At 39.0% G+C, this 21947-nt stretch overlaps 1 protein-coding gene across 2 annotated transcripts in view; it reads left to right on the forward strand.

The window, feature by feature from the left end:
* Positions 1–21947, forward strand: part of GPR158 (G protein-coupled receptor 158) — a 206231-nt gene that overhangs the window by 68383 nt on the left and 115901 nt on the right. For both annotated transcript variants that reach the window (XM_026842789.1, XM_026842788.1), the window contains exon 3: positions 17010–17112. In XM_026842789.1, coding sequence (XP_026698590.1) covers positions 17010–17112 — 103 coding nt within the window. The remainder of the gene's footprint in view (positions 1–17009; positions 17113–21947) is intronic.

The raw sequence follows: 21947 nt of genomic DNA on the forward strand, positions 1-21947 counted from the left end.
AACGTAAGTGTGTTAGGGCAGAAAGCAGTGTCACAGCTGTGTAGCTACTGGCAGTGCACTTTCCCAGGATAGGGCAGGCGGCAGCTGTGCAGGTCAAGGGGCACAGGAAAGGTCCTCAGTTTGGTCTGCTGGTAAAGATGACTGCAAAAAATACCTGTGGAAGCTGGAGATGGCCCTTCCCTCTTGGAGAAGGATAGCTGTGGTCTGTTTGTGGTCGGTGGAGATCCTCACATGGCTAGCAGCTGGGGTGTGAGGGCAGGAGCCCAAAACCTCCATCAGGCAGGAGGGGAGGGGAGCACAGGGGAGGTTGGGAGCAGCATTGGCTTCTTGTGTACAGGCTTGGCTTCTCTTCAAAACTGAACATTTTCCTCTTGTTCCCGTTGAAACAAATAGCGCTCATGTCTCCCAGGCATGCTTTTTAGCCAGGATTTTGTCTGGTTAAAAATGAGGAGGACAGTGGACCACAGCCTTTGCCACTGGGTGGGACTGATGCTTTCAGGCCACTTACTACCTCCTTGTGATCCATATTAAATAGGGCAGAAAGTAACATTGTGCTGTGCTAAGTATTTTTTGGCAGAAGAATTGCTATTCACTAATGGCCTTTCCCCAGTTAAATGCTGTACAACTACATTCTTGTAATTAATATTTAATTGGACACTAATAGCACTCTGTGCAGAATTCAGATGTGCTGGTGAAACCCTGCTGCATCTTGGAGCTTCAGGCTGTTGTGCTGCTCAGAGAACAGTTGTGTGTGTATTTTAAAATGTTACATCAACAGAAAGCTCTGCTTACATCTCTGCAGTCACTGGGAAATATAACGTAGGTAAATGCGACTGCAAGTTGTTTCGCTCTATGAAATTTTACAATACTGACAGCAAAATAAGACCTTTTGAGTTCTTTCAGAAGATTGGACGGTATATTTAGGAAAATATGATTATTGGAGTGGAACTGGCACTTACTGTTTCTTTTCAAAATTTTACCTTCAGAATTGAAGGTTCATAAAAATTACAGTAAGTTTTTCTCTTCCTTTCTGACCATCAGACCTCTTAACTGTGCCATCAGGTGACATGGCTTGATCTCTTGTGTTCCTGAGAATATAGCTTTGGACTGCACTGCTAAATAGAAAACCTTTGATTAAAATACTGAGTGAAATTAAATGGAAAGCTACATGTGTACAATTAAGAATAATAATGGGGAAAATCAATCTTCCTGGTGAAACGAGTGTTGACATACTAGATACTGCCTTTCAGGTTTGAATAAAAACGCTTATAATGTTTTTCTTCAGTTGTCATTCAATCCAATGTTAATTACACTGTAGGGTTTCCCCAATGACATGTTTGTTGAGCTGTATGTAAGTGACAAGATGATTATGTCTAAATGATTGGTAAATGTGTTGGCTTTGAGGGCTTAAATATTTGTATAAATGATTCTTCCCAAAGCTGAGGAACGCTTGACATTTCCACAGATAACAGGATAACAGCTTTGTTATGCACCTTATTTTAGGGCTATATTTTGATTGTCATGCTCATTTTGGTAGTTTCTTACTTCGGCAAGCAACCATGAAAATCCAAGGGGCTGTTTCAGAGTAAGAAGCAAATCAGTATAGAGATGATGACAGAATTTCCCATGCAAAGAAGGAATTTATTTTGCGGCTTTAAGATGTATGCAGCTATGACACATACTTTTCTGAGAGCAAACCAGGAGAAAATACATCTGAAGTTAGTGTCTTCAAGTGGGGAGTGCCTCTTACCTCTGTGAAAGAGCTAATTTGTTTGGACAATAAGTTTAATGGAATTTTGCAAATTATTTTAAAGGATGAAATTTCATAATAAACAGCCTGATTGAAATCTGCATGATCTTAATAGGAATAATGTTCTAAGGATTTTCATTTCTAAGGAGCTGCTGACATGTTCAGTTAAGGAGAAGTGTGTAATGAATGTGAATGCAGGATGACAGCCTAAAAACATTTAGCAGTTTTCCCCCCATTTTTCTATAAACTGAGAAGTGTTTCTTAGACCAGAAGGAAAAGTGGAATAAAGGAATATGTGAAGCAGGGCAGAGGAGAGAGAGCTTTAACTGACGCTATTTCAGCTTGCGCAAGTAGAGGAACCTCGCAGGGAAGCTAATGGGGGCTTCAGGCAGGAGTGGGGAAAGGGCACACCCAACCTGGGTGTTGTGGCAGATGGCCTTTCCAATCCCGCGGACAGTTTGCATGAAAGACAAGTTAGGACGTGAAAAGTATGGTGGGTTTACACGATAGAGAGGATGCTGTCTGTAGAGAGATCTGGGTGATTATTGAAACAGTGAAATTCTCATAGTTTAGCTATGAGTTATTGCTGCGTAAAATTGGCTAATTTACTGAAAGTGAAAAGGTGTCTCTGGGCTGTCAGAATTTCTGCCAGTGGAACTGCTTTTCTGAGATGGGCTTTTTGCAACCTAATAGCTATTTTGGTTGTCTAACAAAAATGTGAATCAGTAAAGCCGTGGCACAGTGTTATATTCTGAGACAGCTTTTTCTGTAGTCTCAAGTGATGCTACAAATAGATATTCCACAGAATCTTCAGTTTTCTTGGAAAGAGCCTGTCTTTGTTACTCTTACCAGTGAAGTTCAGGCTGTGTCCGTAATCTCCCTGGCATTGACTATGGTGAGCAGACTGTTCAGCAAAAGTAATTCAAGTCTTGTTAACAATCATGCAGTCATAAAACTCCCTCCCTCATAGATCCTGCAGTCCCCTTTACTGACTTCGAGAATAGCTCAGGGATTTTTTCCACCTGCTAACACTGAAATCTAGCTGTTTCAGTGGTAAAACTTGGCATCTTAAGGCACGTTTACTCCACACTTTACAGCAAGGAGACAGTCTTGCTGAAACTGTGGATTGAAAAACAGGATTTGAGGATTAAACTGTTTAGGAAACTATTCACTGATAAAGCTGGAATTTGATGAGGACCTGGGAAATGATGTGGCTTAATGAGTGTTATTTGCTAACTGGCAATAGCAGCAAGGCTGCCCTACCTTCTGGTCCTTCTGGAATCTGCTGGAAGCTGGTGTGGATGGCACTTGAGGCTACAGTGATCTTTGTTCTTTAGGTTTTATAACTTCACAGTAGTGTCAACAGATGAATTTACATTAAAGGAATTAAGTATAAATTAAAGTATAAAAGCAGAATTAGGCAAAGTGGATTTGATTCTAACATCATTAGCCAGTAACTCCAATGAGGAGACTGGAAGCACTGGAGTCACTAGAATTTTGATTATTTTTAAAATAAAGGTCAATGAGAACAGAATTGGATCCTTTTCATTTTGTCTTTCAAGTGTCTGTTACAATAAACTTCATGTGACAGAGACCATATATGTCTTTTGTTCTGTGGAGCTCTGAGCACGTTATTGTGATTCTGAAAATAACCACTAATCATTTCCTGAAGAATTGTCCTTTTTGATGAACTGCTGTGTATTTTCAGCTGCTTTTGACATTATGCCACTACAGGCTGGTTTTGTTTTCTCAGCTGTAGTGAGGTTCAGCAGCACAATTGCCTGTGAGGATAAATAGCTTTGTCTGGAAGATTTAGAGATTACAAGGTTGAGGAAGGAGTATGAGGGAGGAAGATACTGAATGGGGTCCTTGGGATAATAAGATATATTAAATTTTCCTCCCTTCCTTTATATTGTTAATTTTGACGTAAGACAAACTAAGAGGAGCATAGCTACATGAATGCTAGTTCAACTGATGTGATTTTTTTGAGGGCACGTATCAGATCTGTTCAGCTTGGTGCAGAAAGTCAAGGAGACCATCCTGGTACACAGCTGGGCTGCAGCCCCTGTCTGCTCCTCCAGCAGGCTGCCTTCTGGCTACAGACTTGTTCCCATGTTCTCCCCCCCACATTACATGTTTATATTAGATTGTATCTACATTTTGTTGGAATTTTGCTTGATATTGTTCTGTATTACACTTACAGTTAGAAATTTAGAAATTAAATGCCAAACCATCCTTTAATCCAGATTCTGACCTGAGTATGAAGTAACCCATGAGGGTGCTGACTGAGCAAGTCAGCAGTTACCGATTAGAACAACAATTTTGAAATTTGCTGATTTATAACCTAGAGAAATCAAAAGAAAAAAATACATAGACTATGTGCACTGAGATGTGATTCAGTGAGGACATATGTTGCAAAGTGCTGTAGTGCATTGCAGTATTGAGTTGTTACTAAAATCAAAATGAAATTTTGTAAAAAATGTCATTAATAGATTTGATAAATTCCACTATATAGTATTTTAAATTTCTTGTAGTTCAGAGACACATTGTTACTTCAACTATAGCTAACTGATGGTGATCTCAAATATCCACTCTAGTTGTCACTTCTGTTATTTTTAAATGCAAATTTACATGTAAACATGGCTTTTGGTGGCTAAATGTGAGTTCTATATTATTTTTTAATATTAGCTTTATATGATTGGTATTTATGTAAATTTATTTAATTCATATTCATTATTCTAATTTAGCACTAGCATTTACTTTTATTACTAAGAGATTAGTGCAAGATGAGATATCTCTTTTTTCCACTCTGTGTATTTATTTCAGAGTTTTATAACACGAGTTAGTCTTGAGATGTGGCTGAGGAGCCTGTAACCTATCTCTAGGAAGGGAGACAGTTTTCAGGTTACTAATAAATAGTTTCTGTGAACACCTGGGCAAAATTTTGTAAGGTGCTAAAGAGTGCCATTGAAGGTAGTGTTTCTGTGTTAAATCTGTCTTGAGCTGTGGATGCAGTATATAAATGCCTATCTTTCCCCTCACATGAGAGAGCTGGAGGCAGGTGAAGGGGCACAGGCACTCACCTAGCTGCTGGTGGAAGGATGCTCTCTGTAGGTTTTTAATTACCTGCTCACTTCTTTACATTTGGTCCTTACCCGGGGAACTTTTCCTTTACAAAACTGCAAATTGTTCTAACACAAATGTATAAAAGTTCATTGGGGAAATGAAGTTGTGCATTTACAGTAGACTGTAATTTGAAAAGTAGCCAGATGCTGAGTGCACCCCAATACATTTCCCAAATTTACTTTAGTTTGAATATATTTAACTCCAGTGTCTGTAACTTGTTCTGCCAGTACCAGCAGCACTGCCAATATTAACAGGGTTTTTTCACAGGTCAGGGTAATTATAAGCAGCATCCCAGTCTCAGATGAGCTAATAAAGATAGCAAAGAATTATAGGAAAATCCAAGTACAGTTTAGCTTGTCAGGTAACCTTCTCTATATCACGGGTATACTTTAATAATATTTACATTATAGTGAGCAAATTGCTGCTTTTTAGAGCAATGATACTTTCTTTTTTTCTCTGTATTTCCTTATGGGTGTGATACTGACTAAATATGCTGGTGTTTATACTAGTTCACCAAAACACTTCTCAAGGTACAAAGCTGTATGAAATGCCTAATCTTGAGACACTTTGAGGATTTGCAAGTGGGATCAAAGAAGAAAGTCCCCCACCCCTGAGAAGCCCATAGATAAGAAAACAGATGTATTATCTGCCAGACAAGCAAATAAGAAGCCTGTAGATAAGCAAAGGAAACATTTTCCTGGTGAGAGATAGGTAAGGGTTGTTAGCACATAGACCACGTTGACAGTCGATGAAGTATTTGTCCTGGAGAGACCATGCAGATGCCTGTGAACTTCTGAGCCTTTCAGACCTTATCAAGAACCTCCAAACTTGCCCTGGGAGCTTGCGGGCTCTGCAGGTTGGCAGGGCTCTCATGCTGCTAATAGAGAGTGCTTTTCCACCTGATGTTTCTGACTTTTTTGAGCTTTCAAAACATTTCTTCTGGGTTTTAAGGTTTTCTTTACATTTTCTGCAGCTGACTCTGGAAGGTATTTATGCAAGTGGGAGTAGGATTTCACCTAAGCTTCTGCCATAGTCCATTCATGCAGCTTTATGGTTCTATAATACAGTAAATACAATCCTATAATATGATAACTAAGTTTCAAAAATTTTTGATATAGATATCATATTATAGGATTGTAATAACTATATTATAGAATTACAGCTTTTGTATATAGATTGGAGAACCTTCCTGGAATCTATGAAATAATGACAGTACTTGGGAGACTTTGCCTCAGACTCAAGAAAATTCAATAGAAACTTGTCATCAAACTTGGCTGGTTTATAATTCACTTACTATACAGATACATGTTAATGCAATTTATCGTTATTGATTTTTTTCTGAAGGCAGTGGTCGGGATGGAATTTTAGAAGTCTCAAAATAGAAATTTGGAAGACCCAATCTGTGTCCCATTTGTGCTGTTGGATGATTTGGACAAGTACTGGTGAATGTATTCGAACTGTGAAGGCTCTTCAGACTACTGAATAGGCTGGTGCCTGGATTTACCTCTTGCTTCAAAAGCATTGGGAATAAAAGTCTTTTGGAGTGAGGCAAATGGAGAACCCATGTTGTTCCTGGGGGTGAGGTGGGAGATTTTTCTGGAGAGGTGGATCACAAGTCTCGTGTCCTTGGTGATGTTTTGCTTTTTGCAGAAGACTAAGAGTAGAAAGGGGAGAGCAGTAACAAAACATAAGTTAATTTTACAAGCCTATGTGCTATAATGTTATTGTTCTCGTGGAATTATTAACCCAGGAAGACAGGTGAGCATTATTTATTTATAAATATGGAACAGGATCCAGTGCCAGTTGGCGAAGTTACTAACCAAATATACTCCTCTTACCCTGAAAGTGGTTTCCCTTTCCATTGTCACCTTATAGTATCTATGTGTTACCAACTAAAATCTATGCATGTGCAACAGGACCTGGTTCTGCCTTCGTTTGTCCTGGCTTTACCTTCACTAGCCTTAGGGATTTTGGCCACTCAATAGAAGTGATAACTGTGTTGCAACATCTTCAAGTGATTTCAAAGTGACAGGTAAAAAGTGAGATGATACGGAGTGAGGGTGGACTTTTATGTGTGCATACATGTGTCACATTAAAGCTGACAGGTCTTTGGTGCTGTTTCTGTAGTGGCTTCTAATAAAATCGGTTTGTTCTGTCAGATGGAAAGTAAACTTGACTTTTTTTGAATCTGAGGCAAACTCTTACAGGCATCTTATTGTTTGCTGAGGTTTATATGTCTACAGTGTCCTGCTACCAGATGCTGTTTCACCATTTCTGAGAGCTCTGAGAACAAGAGGTACACTTCTATAATTAATAACAGAAAACAATTTCCTTTTTAATTTTAATGATGTTAGAAAAGATCCAGTCCATTATGCTTTGTGAACAAGCTCCTGGTGGCTGCTGAATAAGAGAGAAAATTCCAGCTTTTTTTTTCTCCAGTGGAGGCACCGTGTTGTTTGTTATTCATTAGGCCCTGTTTTCATGCAAGTTTATTAAATAGAATTGGTGGGTGATAGGTACCTTACTGCCAGAAGGCCACTCTGATTCCTGTGCTTTAGTGTCACCTTTCTGCCACTGTATACTTGCAAGTACCTGAAGAAGAAATAACTACAGTGCAGGTAAACCTGCTGAATTTTCTGACATTCTTAATGATCCCTAGGATCCCTAGGCTTCCAAATTTGCGGTTGCGTGCTTTTCAGAAAGTGTTATCAATAGCTACTCTCCCAGGAGAAGGAATACAAAGTCCTAGAGTTTCTGGTTCCAGAAATTGTTTGATGCTTTGCTTTGGCTTCCTGCTGCAAGCTGGAACATCATCTTTTTGGTATCTCTGTGGTGTTGCCATCTGCCATTGGGGTTAGCAGGGATCTAATTTTTGAATTGGTTAAGCTGTGTGCTGGTTTGGGACCTTGGCTCTAAAATGTTGCATTGCTGAACCAAGGGAAAGCAGAGTACTGAAGAAATTAAAACTAAAAGTGTATTTCATCCTTCCAGCTTAGATTTGAACTTAAGCTTAATTTTAGTGCATGTATTGTTATACCTTAGAGGATTAATTAAATGTGACTGTACTCCTGTAATAAAGATTAGTTATACTTCAATTTATACAAGAAGAAAGATGTCCTGCTTGGAGCTCTCACAACAGAGGAGGGTTACTAGCAAGATTTTAAGTTACCATGTCACACTTGGGAGTCTGGGCTGCTCTGTGACGGTGTCCTTGGCATAATACTGACCCAAAGCCCCAGAAAAGCTCTGGGACCTGTTAAACTATGGGCTTCAGCAGACACCCACCTAAAATTTCTTGGATGCAGGAGGACTCTAACACAAGGACTCCCCGTTGGAGACAGAACAAGGGAATATTTGCTTTCATATGCATGTCTAGACACAATAGTTTATTCTCAGCCTGTTAAAATAAGCATGATTCTTATAGGTCTGTATCAAAGCTGGTGTTATACCCTGAGCTTCAGAGAACATCTTTATAATGGGTGGCTTTTGTAATGTTAAACAGAAGCTGGCTGTAGCTTTGTATAAATGTGGAGTTCAGCTTGGGCAGAAAATGACAGTCCACCAGAACAAGGAAGAGTGGTTTTTAATCACTGGGGTACAGGAATAGCCTTGTTGGATTAGGTGCAAACCTGAGAGAAAAATAACGATGGGCAGAGAGAAGCATCATTAAATATTAAATGTGGTCATTTAGAGAGCTTTCCAAGGAATTTAAATTCATGGCCAAACCCTACAACCAGAAGGCAATGGAGAAGTGAGATATGAGTCATCAAAACTACACTGGCTTTGGATAAAAAGAATCTGGATTTGAGATAAGAACAACAACAGAGGAAAGGTTTTTCAAGGTGTCTGTCTAGAATATGGTGGCTCCATATAGGGAGCTGGATCACCAGCCCTCTGGCTAGCCTTATATTTAGAAGTGAGGTCTTACCTGTATGACAACTACTACTCAAAATTAGGGCATTTTTCCTCAAAACTGATAAAGTTTCCAAGAAGAAAGCAAACATTCAGAGCAAATAACAGGATTTCATGGTGTACTCTCAGGGCTGATCTTTGATGTTCTTGATTAGAAGCAGTAAGCAACTACACAGGTATTAATTTGTTAGAGTATATTGCTGCTTCATATTAGTTTTAGTTATAACATTTTGTTTCTGATTTGTTACCTAGAAGTAACATAGAGCCTAGCTGGGAGTTTTGGTTTACCAATGGCCATCAAATAAACAGAAAGACTCATTTAATTGACCATGTCAGAGTCTGTTTAGTGATAAATGATGCTGTGTCTTCATTCAAGTACCAGCGAGTATTTTCCTTCAATTGCTATCTAATGTTGCACTAATATAAAAGAAGACTGCAAAATTGAGCAAAGATACTAAAATTTGAGTCCTTTATGCAGCCATCTTTTCAATCACGTTTCACACAAAATACTAAAGTAGAATTTCAGTAAGAAATGATTTTGTGAATAGGAGCATCATTTATCCAGCTCTGCATAGTTGGACTCAATTTAAGACTCCTGTCAGTCCTGAGTAGTCAAAACCTCTGGAAAAATGGACCAACTTGTCCTCAAGATGGACTGAATGTCAAGGAACAGGAGCATCAGATTATTGTAGCCTGGTTTCCTAATGTGTTTTCTTACGCTGTTAGCTGATGTCTAAGAAGGCACCATTGCCCGCTAAAGCTTCTCATGACTGTGGCATTTCAAGGAGATTTCTCTAGTGTCTAATAAAAGGTAGGTCCTTATGATATAGCCATGATGTCCCCTCAGAAGGGACATTGATAAGGTATCTCTTCTCTACCACAGTGTTATTTTCACGAAGCTTGTGGGAACTTAGCAAGTTTCTCACCCCTATTGCACTGTCTGGAACCAGTCAGTAAATGCAAAAAGTTACTGTGGATTGGGAAAACAGATGCAAACTGTTACACACCTTTTCCAGTGTGATCACGTGTGCCTTGCTAGTGTGTGGAATCAGCCTAAAATAATGTTTAAGAGTCAAGAAGTAAGTACATTAATGTTGCTGAGAAATGCAATAGAAACAACAGATACAGCAGCTGGCTAGAAAATGTTGGTTTAGCAATGTTGTCCCTGTTAACTTATTAAAATATTGTGCACTGTTTTCCACCATTTTATTCCTCTCTTTGAATTGTGCATCTAAGTTACCCATTGATTATAGCAGCTATTTGTTAGCTTTTGGAAGAAATATAGGAAATTTTTTCACTTTCTAAATAGCAGGGCCAGCAGGATATCCATGTTGGCAGTACTGTAATAGTGAGGCTCTTTCTAAAGAACAGTGCAGTCTACAAGATATTTGGCCATGCCCTTCTGTAAGATTAGATGTGCAATTCCCATGCACCCTCTATTACTCTTTTGTATTCTGAATGTGTTTTCTTTGCTTAAACTCCAGAATTCTCTTGATGAGTTACTGGTTTGCACTGTCTATTCTAGAATTTCCTATCAGCCTTTAAAATAAAATGTGAATGAGTGTTCCTAGAATTGTAAATAAATACTTCTAATAACATTTATAAATGTGCAAAATGGATTTCATAATGAAAGTAATTTGTATTGTCACCATGCAGATAATCACATTTTTTGGCAGGGGTAGGCCAAGTGTGAAAATTTGGTTAAAAAATTTAACATCAATAAGTAATATAAAATTGAGGTTTTTTTCATTTTTTTAAAACACTGCAAAATTCTGCTAGCTTAATAATAATTCAGAGAAGCATGAATAGGTGAGAAAGAGTACTCACTACGCAGAACTGGACCCTTCATGGGGATCAGGAATAGATCCAGCTTTTCTCCCCCACCAAATGTTTTTGGAAATGTCTCACATTCTTGCAGTTTTTAGAAAGCTTTCTCAATCCCCTGTTTCACTGTGTGGCCCATCTTCCAGGCAAACTTTTGCAACACTTGCTGCAAGTCACAGATGAATGCAGAAATAGTTGGCAGAACCAGATGTCCAGAGGTAAAGGACCTCTGTGGATTTTGGCATATTCCTTGGCAGCTTCTGGAAGGTCTTATGCAGATAATGTTTGGTATTTCCAGTATTGCCAAAATTATCCTAGTGATAAGAAAAAAAAATGTAGAGATTCAGTATGAAGAGAATTCTCTCTGATGTAGGTAAGACACTAAGGAAGTGAATTAGACTTTGCTCTAAATGCAGTTTAACCTGTGCTAATAGTAAAAAATGTCTTAATTTATCACCAAAGCCAAGGAGGTCTGGCCCTGAGAAAGTGCCTTCAAATTAATCACACTGCATTATTTAATGGCTATAAAATTATCAGTCCCTTTGGTGTCTGTTAACAGGCTCCCCTGTAATTGCTGCATGTTCTAGGAGAGGCGAAGTTGGAATTTTGTTGTTGAGCACATTAAGCAGAAGTGAAGTTTGATGTTTTTAAAATGATATTCAGGTTACCAATGACAATCCCAGTCTGTCACATAAAGAGATGATTTTTTTTTTTTTTTTAAGTAGTATGCTTATAGCCTGCATAGGCATTTTCAGCTGTAATGAAAAATCTGTCTTAAACACTGTCAATGCTGAGAACCTTTGAGTGTCCAAGCTACCCATTCTCTGAAAATTGCTGTAATTGTTGTGCTTTCATCCTTCTGTAAAGGATCTCAATGGTGGGAAGCATAGTTTGTAAGCTGACCTTGGGTTCTCCATATGCATGACTACAGCATGAGTTTTCTGCTCCTTATCCACCCCCTGCCAAGTAACCTGGTTTCAGACTGCTAAATTTACCTTTTTTTCCCTTCTCCCTGTCTTCCAAGCAAGTACCATGTTTTACATATATTTCTAATCTCCTCTCTTCCATTTCTTGCAAGGTGCTCCATTTACACCATTAATTTATTTATTTATTTATTACTAGTACTTGAATTTTTGTCATGTTTGTCCAGTAATGGACTGATAACATTGACGTCTTAGGAGTGATGGAGAATCAAAAGGGAATCCTTTAGAGTTACTCAGACATACAGCTGGGTGACAGAACTGATTCACATTGCAAAAGGGGTTAATTAGAAGTTAAAGACTGCAGTCTCTTCCATTTGGTGAATGCCTTCCTGCTGGAACTGGGGATGATTTGACATTAGCTTTTCTGTTTGTGGTTTGTCAGTAGTAACAGAAGTATCCTAACATAAAACTGTAATTTCAATAACTTGTTTAATTTTCTATTTTGATTGAGATTAATAAAAATAGTAACCAAAAAATTCAGACATTTAAACTTTAACAGTCACATGTTGTTTATAATTGTCTGTGTGAATGAGTTGAGCCTCCTTACCACCAGTATTTACTCTGGTCCCATGGCTTAAGAAGACTAGAATAATGAAAAATCCTATTAAAAAGCAGTGGTAATTTTTTAGCAAAGCTTCAAAATATTGAGACAAATATTATCCTGACAGCTAACTTTGTAGACTCTAAACTGAATAAGATCAGCTATTGTTGTGCTTTGTCTGACTCAAGAATTTAAAAAATTCAGCGTCATTTTAAATACATTGGTGTTGTAAAACAGATTTTTAAACTTGAATTTAAAAAATAACTTGACCAATACACTCAGGATGAGAAAAGCTACAGGAGCCTACCAAATAACCCTCTGGTGGAAAATACGGAGTGGCCAGCCCTGTCCTGTCTTTTTGAAACAAAATGTTGTATTTAAAGAGAAAAACCTGTACCAGTAGCAATGCTGGCAGGCTGGCAGCCTCTGGAGCTGTCTGGAGACAAGCAGCGGGTCCCTGGTGCTGCACCAGGTCCTTGCATGTGTGGATGTGCTCACTGTTAACTTCTGAGCAAGCTGCAAACACACTTTAATGCAAAACTCTGCTATTGATGGGTAAATGAAGTGAGAAAATATAAAGGGTGAAGCCTTTTCAGTGACAGAGCTGTCATTGACTTCAGCAGACAGAATTTTACTCTTTTGTCTTCTTTAATTTATTTTTATGAGTGAGTGTGCTTGACAACATGGTAAACAGGATCAGAAAGGAGCTCACGGGATCTCATAGGGCACCAACCTGCTCCACCTGCCATCATATGCCAGGCACAAAATGACTTTTACATATGTAGCATTTTCTAGAAAATCCCTATGTGCTGCACCTAACCAGAGCAAAGAAATGTGGGCTTATTTATATTATTTCTGTTAAGCTTCTTCTGTCATGGCTTTGCTTTTATTCCATCCTTTGAACAAGGAGTAGACATTAGAAAGGGGAGATGTTCTTATTGCTGTATGTATGTGGAAATACAGATTCTGAATGCTTCTCCTTGGAAAACCTGAAATACCCAAGACAAGTCTGGCTGCATTTTTTTGTCTCTCTTTTTATAAATTTTAAAATTACTGTTTTAACCCCTCAGAATGCCACAGGATGGATTTATTTGGTGGTTTATCTAAGTTTCTAAATTACATGTAGGACATGATGGCACACGCTTTCTCCTAAACTACTAGTTTCTTTTTTGCCCTGTTCTTCCCTTCTATTTTCGGGTGTGGGCTGTAAGAACTGCTTTGTCTATCTGCTGAATACTTTGTCACTTGGTTCCTGACTAATCAAGAACCTCTGAACCTCAAAGGCTGTGCCTCTCTTAATACCAGAAGATCTGACTTAAACTTCTAAAGCAATTGCACAGGTTGTTCAAAGGATTTCTTTTCTTTCCAACGGATATATTCTTTATTGCATTAGATTTTTCCAGTGTTATCCTTTACAACAAGCAGTATAAAATTAAACCAATAGTACCTTCTTAAAACTGGCTTAGATACCATGTCTGTGTTGATTCAGGAGATATTTATTTATAAATAATTTCAAGATAAATATTCAGTGAATATCTTATTTTTTGCACCGAGTGTACAATTTAAATCATACTATGTTAAACCGGGGAGTCGTTACATCATATGTATACTGTAAAGCTTAAAATACAAACTTGCAAACTAGGGAACAAACATCAGGAATAGATGTGCTGCATGAATTGTACAGATGCCTATTACTCTTCTCTTAGTAAATATTATGGTAGAGCTGATCTGAATTGTAACCAAGCCATCTATCAGATCTAATGGCTGGAAGTTAAAACAGTGCGAATTCCATTTAAGAGTGTGATGTCTTGAAGGGCATACTGGAGGAAGTCTCACTCGATAGGCACCCTGCATCTTTTACCTTTTGCCTTGACACTTGCTACTGGGCACATAAGAGATGTGATACAAGCCTAAATGCAGTGTCTGATCTAACCTACGGTAGCTGCTCTTATGTATTAAATAAAGCATGATTTTTAAAAAGCTGATGACCCCTGAAGAAGAAAAAAAACCTCAGGAGTATGGTGGGTTTACTTCCACAACTTTACTTTCACATCTAGAATGAAATCTGAAATGAGGTCAGTTTTATGCTTCTTTTTTTTTGCTTATGTGGAGGCAGATATTTTTCACGCATCTGCTTTTCTTGGTGCTAAGTTCTATGTGGATCAAATCTTAAGTAATTTAGCAGCAGATTAATATTTTACTGGCTGTGTCTACACAGTCTGTTGTGGGTTGCTCAGTCTCAGGACTCCAGGTGGTCTGAAGTCCACAACTGATGCCGTGGGCTGCTGTGGCTGAGCTAGTACAGTTCGGGCTCTGGGTCTGCCACTGGGGTCTCTGAAACCAGGGTGCCACTTGCCCGGGCAAAACCAAAAGTTGTTTGCATGTCTCTGCTGTATTGTATGGATTCACCCACAGAGAGCCAGGAAAAGCCTCTGTATCTGAAAAAAGAACCCTGATTAAACAAATCTGGACTTTGTTTGCTAAAGTCTTTTTGTACACCAATAAATTCTTACTTATTACCTTTTTCACAGTAGTATTTACCACCATTGGTTGATATAACTGTTAAATAATTTCTAAAAAGAGGGGATTTTTTTCTTCCAGGAAGGGTATTTTCCCAATTTTTGGCCACGTGATACTTAGTGTTCTTCCCTGCTTAACTGCTGCTACTTCTTAAAAATGTCAGGCTGTAAATTGTTCTGTTTCCATGCAGTGTTGAACACAGTGGAATCTCAGCGTTTGAAAGTGCATCTGAAGGGATCTAGGCTGCTTTTTCTCCTTCTCTCCATCCCTCCTTTCAGCAGACTTGACGTTCTGATCACTATTGCACCTTTGCATGGGATTATGTGGACTGTAAAAACCAATTTGACTGATGATTTTTAAGGTGTGTGTTACAGCTGCAAAAGACTGGAAACAAGGATAATATCCTAGACCAAAGAAAGATTGAAATACTGAGTTCATTTTCAAGTTCTGGACTGGTCAGCGACAATAAAATAAAAGTTACAGACTTACTTTGTGCGAATATTGGATGTGTGTGAAAGGATCATCAGTAAAGCATTTGTTTTAATGCAGAACAGATTGATGAGCCTGTGATACATTTTATATGAAGAATTTGTTCAGTGGGAATGGATTATGGAACTAGGGGTGCTGCAGTGTTCACAGAATACAGTAGAAGCTACTTCTTTTCTTCCTTGGCTTCAAAAAGAAAATGCAGCCTCTATAGCAGCATGTACCTTCCCATTACAAAGGAAGAAGCGAGAAAGGCAGAACAGAATTTTCCCCTGAAAAGTTCTTTTTACTACTTTAACTATTTTATTGTGCTTGCTTAAAGAGGTTTTGCTGTCATCGGACTTGCACACATCCTCATCCCACTTCGATTTCTCCCGTCCTCCACCCTGTCAACAATCACATTTCTGTAGGGTGAAGATGAAATGTGAAGAAAAATGATTTGTGCCTTCTCTTTCCATTTTTTCTTGCTTTCATGTTTATACAAAGGCTGAATGAATTTTCAGTATTCTTGGAGGCCAGTTTTCTGCTTATTTGTTGTTTTCCAGTAGCACTCACAGGCCTGCACTATGTACATGGACATCAGATCGGTAAAGGGTGTGAGAAATGATGATGCTATCTGGGGAACTGAGACAAAGAATATCAAAGTGGCTTTCCCAATGTCAGGAAGAATTGTGTCACAAAGCTGAAATTTGAGATTAAAAATTTGAGTTTTTCCTAAGTATGTATAGACTGTCCTCTCTTGGTGTGCATTTGAGTTTGAAACTCAGATCTTTTTTACTAAGCTCTGTCCTCAGCACCTTCCTCCCTGTCTCAGGCAGTTAGAGATTGAAATATATTCTAAAGTGACAGTTGCAAAGAAGTGAAATGTAAGGAAGTGACAGGACAGAGGAAGTTTCAGTTAAATTATTTAATTGCTCACTGAGAAACTACTAGTGTCTAGTTCCTATTCATGGAGACATGTTGGTATAGGTACAGCCATACTGATGGGAAAGGCATCTAGAACAGTAGCCTACTATGATCTGATAAAGTGAAATAAGCTATACTGGAGGAAAATTATTTTACCATTTGATGTTTCTACCTTTATGTTGCTGAGCTGAACTGTTTTCTTCTTTCTGTGTTAGGCAGAGCCTATTACTTGTACAAAAGTGGTCTGACAGTAGGTGTTAATAAACTTGCTGTGGTTGTCCTGATGTCAAAATTAAGCAAAAGTGGAGTTAAAACAAAACTGGTTTCACATACAACTTCCTCAAAAAGGGACAAGAGAGCTTAGAAGAATGGGACTCCCGTTGTCATAGGTTTGCTCTGTTTCACCTAGGTCAGAATGAGGTCTGCAGCCATTTTCTCTAACCAGTTGTTGCCTTTGTTTTGACTGGGTAAATCACCACTCCGGTATGGTTGCCACTGTGGCAGGGGCACCAGCATGTGCCGGCTGCGGAAGGCTGGTGGTTTGGCTCAGGCTGTCCATGCTCTTCCTCAGGTAGCGTAAGCTCAAGCTGCCTGAAACACACCTGCTGTGCTGGGGAAGAATGTTGGAAACTCTCCAGGAAAAAGCACAGCTGTCTGATGTCCTACCTAGAGCCAGAGTACAAGAGTCAAATTTGGTACTTGGTTGGTTTATCAGTGGCACAGGCTTGATTATAGCTGTCTTTGATGTTTGTTAGTGATGAACAATAAGAAAAAAAAAATGCTGGAGTGATACATAACTATGGGAAAAGTCACTGAGAAAATACTGTCATACTGGAAGGGGTGCATATTTATTCCTAGAAGGCTGCTCACAGTATCTTGTAATGTTTATATGCTTGAATGTGCATCTGAATATACAGTTGTATGATCATCTGCATGACTTTTCTTTTTTCCTTTCTCACAGTGCATGCCAATTAAAGGCCTTGGATTTGTGCTTGGAGCCTACAAATGTATTTGCAAGGCGGGATTCTATCATCCCAACATCTTCTCAGTGAACAGCTTTCAGAGTAAGTGCCTTTGCTTGAGTTTAAAAAAAAAAAAGAAAAAGAAAAAGAAAACAGAGCTAGCATTAATAATGTAGGGTTCCTTTTTATCCTCGTCAGGGTTATACAGTACAATCCCAGTGGTTTGCAACTCTCAGCTTATATAATCACTTAAGGAGTTCTAGCCCTTTGGCTTGTCATTCACAATGCTCTTGAGGATCCTGTAAAACATACCCTCTTGAAGAATATTTGGTTTGTAAATAAATTTTTAAAAAATGAAAAGAAGTCTTACTATGGGGAAATAGAGATTTCTGGCATCTGTGTTCAAGCACAAGTATGAAGGAAATTAATCTAGTAATTTTCTCTTTGGTCAGGGCAAACTAGAATGCCCTAGCCTCTGGCTTTGTGCGGGTTTTAATTGTTTTCATTTTACTTCATTTGCAAAGGGAATCCAAAGGAGCATCTAAGACTTGCTGATGAGGTATTAGAGATGGATCAGGCCTGAGAGTATGGTTGGCTGTAGGATATGAATGACACATAGCCTACATTTGCCTAGGACACACATCATACAGTACTTAGACTGAGTTGCCCACAGTAAGGGAAACAGAACTTTTTTGATATTCTGCAGGGAAAATACATAAACTGCATGCCCAAAGTTGATGTCTGTTACTTTTGTCATATGATGTAAACGTAACCTCTGCACAGATTTTGTGCCAAAATTGTTGCAGTTATATTAGAGTTCATGTTGCAGTCACAGTTGTAGAGCTGTTGCTTGAAGGTGTGACAGGACAGCCTTCTCTGCCTCCTGCTTTCCAGTGGATGCCATCCCCAGCTTCTGCACACCATTCTTTAGCCAAAGGTTCATGTCATCAGCTCTCTGCAGCAGGAGCAGTTTGTATGAGATGCCCGGGGAATGGTGATGGGTGCCTTTCACTAGACTTGGTCGAGGATTGTGTGTATTATCTCCTGCCTTGTGTGAACATAGCTGTTCCTTTCCACTATAAAAATACCTCTGGTACTATTCAACACTGAACATGCACCTTTGTGATACTCTCAGATAAAATTCAGGTGTTTTGTACTGATAAATCATGTTGAGGATTATATGACACGGTACTTGTAAAAGCATGCCCCTGTGCTGCAAGAGATGCAAATAAAGCTTCCATCTTGCTTCCTATATTAGCAACTCTTTGAGCTCTGCTTTCTTACATAAAAAGTGATGGGGATTATAGATGAAAGGTGAGCAACTTTAATCTTAGGAAAGCTTTAGAATTCCCTATTTGTTTGCAGCCCAGAGTTCCAGATATTAAATCCTTTGACCTGTGACCTGTGTCATAGGTTGGCCTGTTTTTTATTGATTTGATCTGGTTTACATACAGGTTGGCCAAGATATCTTACCCCTAACTCAATTATATTTATATATATGAGATGTACATGTCATGTCTCCTCTCTCTCTCTCTCTCTCTCTCTCTATATATATATATATATATATATATATAGCATAAATAGCACAGTGTGTTTGTTCAGTTTACCTCGTGTTTCCCTTCTCTTTTCTTACTGTGGAGTGTTGCAGAAGGCAGCCTTGTGATAGTGCTTTTTCTCTGGTCTATGTGAATTTTTTGATAGAGTAAGGATGATGTTTGTTTGCTCCTGCAGTGCTCTGAGTTACGGTGGAGTTGGGATTTAACTTCTTGAATGAGCATATAAACAAAATTCTTAGATTTTTGTCATACTGAATGTCATAGAACACACAAAAATAATATAGCTAGAGATCATAACAGCACTGATTATTAGGGTTGAGATTAATTTTATCTCATATCAGCTGTTAAAAATGTATATTCTTGTTATGTATTAGTCACCTAGGTTTCAACTGCAGTCAGCACCAAGAGCGTGGTTGGTAATACTGCTGCTTTAGAAGGCAGAATTTGTCTTTAGATGGTAAAGTAACTTTTCAGGCAAATAACCTTTTTTTCTCCATTAACTATAGAAGGAGGAGCCTATACAGCTACCTGAGATTGAATATTTGGCTTCTAAATAGATAACATAGAGTGAAATTTATCTCATGAACGTGTTTGCGTATGCTGATACTTGAGGGTGTGTAATTAAGTGATCTTGGGCCACTTTGATTTGAGCATGTGTTACTGTGAGCTAACAGAAACATCAGTAATATAATTTTTATTCATCCAGATGCAGCTCAATCTGCCAAGCTCTATTGGCAATTTCAAAAAGTGAACAGTGAAACAGCTAGTGTGAGACTGGAAATGACTGTGAAGTAGTGGGAATTAAAACAGTGGTTCAAGGGAGCTTAGCCCTGTCACACAGCTGCATTTGGTAAAAAGGAAAAGGTGACATAGTTAAAACAGCTGTAGTATGTATTTGGAGGTTCAAAATGATGCTGATACAGGAATTCTAGACATGAATCCTGCAGGCTGTTTTGACAGAAAACGTCTGACCTGAAGATATCTTTGTGGAAATAGGCTGGTGGGGTCTGATGATAAGAGAGATGAAACTGAGTAGAAAAGTTAATCATTCTGAAAGTATTCCTAGTGGAAAGAAGTAAAGAGGCGGGAAAGATTTGCAGGTATCGAGATGTAAGTAAGCAGATAGATAGAAAAAATGACCAGTTTGTACTTCTGTGGATTGCAAAATTGGATCGAGTGTAGTTTTTGAAATGGGAGCATTTAATGATACTGGGGTTCTGCACGGCAGCAAGGTATGGGTAACTACAGTTGCACATTGTGCCTGAAGTGTCAGACTTTTAAGTGGGGGCAAGGCTTTGCTTTAGGTCCAGATGAATGTTTTGGTTTGAGTCTGAAAGATAGCTCTATAAATTGGCTTTGCAGGGATCTTGGACGCTCTACACGGTTTGCTGGTGGGAAGGCTTAAAAGATTGCTTATCTGCCTCCTCTGCTTACTCAGCTGGGGCCCTGAACACCATGATGCAATGTTGTGTAAGCAGTGTCCTCCTAGGAAAGACTCTGCAAATCAGTTGCTTTTCTGACTTAAAGCAGTATGATGTTGCTGCTCCCAGGGAGGTCGCACATGTTGCACATTCCTGAAGCGTGTGGGGGACAAGGGCACACTGGAAATTGAGCGTGTTCTCTCACTGCATAGGAAGCCGGGTAGGAGAGTGTTTCCCTCCCAGGGCTGAGTTTGTTCTTCAGAACTGACAGTGCCAAAATATGTAAAACCTTTCTACTTTTTCTTCATTAGTTAAAGAGGACTCTGGGTACTAGTGGGGCCCAGAGTTATTGCCATGATTTCAGGGTCCCCTTTGAGGACAAAAATTGATTTTAGAAAAAAAAATTATTTCATATATGCAGGTTGCATTGATCTGTAAATGCTTGAGTATACAATTATGTACTTTTTCCTAATGGCTTATTTTTAGGTAGCACTATTAGTATAGGTAGAATAGACTAACTGCTGACTACATATATTTTAATATTTTTGTTAAAAAGAGGGTTTTGTTAAATCCTTCTCAAAGCACTTATGTTCTCTGACTCACAGGGTAATCAGGTTTGCATTGGAAGATCCTTAGCAGAACAGCAGTGCTTTTCTCGTTCTTTAGCAATGCATCATCCATACATTGCAGAGATTCTGCTCAGCTCTTGCTGTTTAGATGTGGGACCTGTCCTGTGTGAAAAGGTGCTTGCACCAGAGGTGGCTCTTTTGTCTAGATATGGGACTTTACTGTCTCTAATAGTGCTATGATAACATAAGAAGTCCCAAGAAGGGTTTCCATTTTGACAGGAATTCCCATTTTTTACACCTGCCCTTTGACTTTGGTTCTTCAGCAGAACTATCACGTGCAGATCTTTGCAGGTATGAAGGCTACCACTGACTTCAGTGATACCTTTCTGGGGTGAGGATTATGACCATGGCTGATTACCAGGTTTTGATGGTAGCAAGTCCAGTTACATTCACACACACTGAGTTACTGCAGTATTGCCGATGCTACTGCTGTTGTTCCCAATTTACACTGTTATAGAACAGGAGCACAATCAGTCTTTTATTCTTTTCAGTGCTTGGCATGCACTGTGCCTTCTATGTTCACGTGTTGACTGGGATCTGGGATGATCTTGTTTGGCATGGTAGCAGTCCCTGCCTTGGCACTTAGCAGTCTGTGGTGCCATTCTTACTTTGCTGGAAGATCTCAGCTGACAATGTCACAGCTGCTGAGCCACCCTTTGCATAGCAGAGTGTGCTTAGGAGAACCCAAGCTGATGAAGAGTTACCCTCAGGAGACCATTTCAAAAACAGATGGTCTGATCAGACAGCAAAATAAGACTGGAATAGAAGAGGGAAGAACTAGGCAAAAAATATAGTAGAGGAGACATAGCTAAAACATTTAAGCTTTTCGTTTTATTTTTCTAATACCCAAGAATTTTCTTTACTATAGTTCATACTAGTTTGTGTCCTTATTCCTACATTCCACCAGTTCTTTGTTCTTTTCATCATTCTTTTTTGTTACTTTTTTCTTTTTCCTTGAGGGTAGTACTTTTTACACCTTCTCATCCTCAGTTTGAACCCCTGCAGCACAGTCAGTCTTTCAGTCTTTTCTTCCAGCTCATTTGTGTCAGTGCTAAAACTGCTGCTGCCATATATGGAGTAGAATTGGATTTTTGTCCGTCTACCTCACCAGTGTCTAAAATCTTTTGCCATCTTTTGGGGAGGAAAAACTGATTTTCTTCATTGGAGAAGGCATATGTAATCCCGAAGAGCTGCTGAGACAGGAGAAAGGACAGCACAGTGAAATCTCTAGCAGTGCTGTAAGAGGCAGTAACTTCATGCTTGACTTGGACTGTCTATGGTTTGAGTTGACGTTACATTGACCTTGGTGAGGGGACAAGGCTGGACATAAA

The sequence above is a fragment of the Athene cunicularia genome (assembly GCF_003259725.1).
Source record: "Athene cunicularia isolate RWA chromosome 2 unlocalized genomic scaffold, athCun1 chr2_part1, whole genome shotgun sequence".
Taxonomy (NCBI): Eukaryota; Metazoa; Chordata; class Aves; order Strigiformes; family Strigidae; genus Athene; species Athene cunicularia.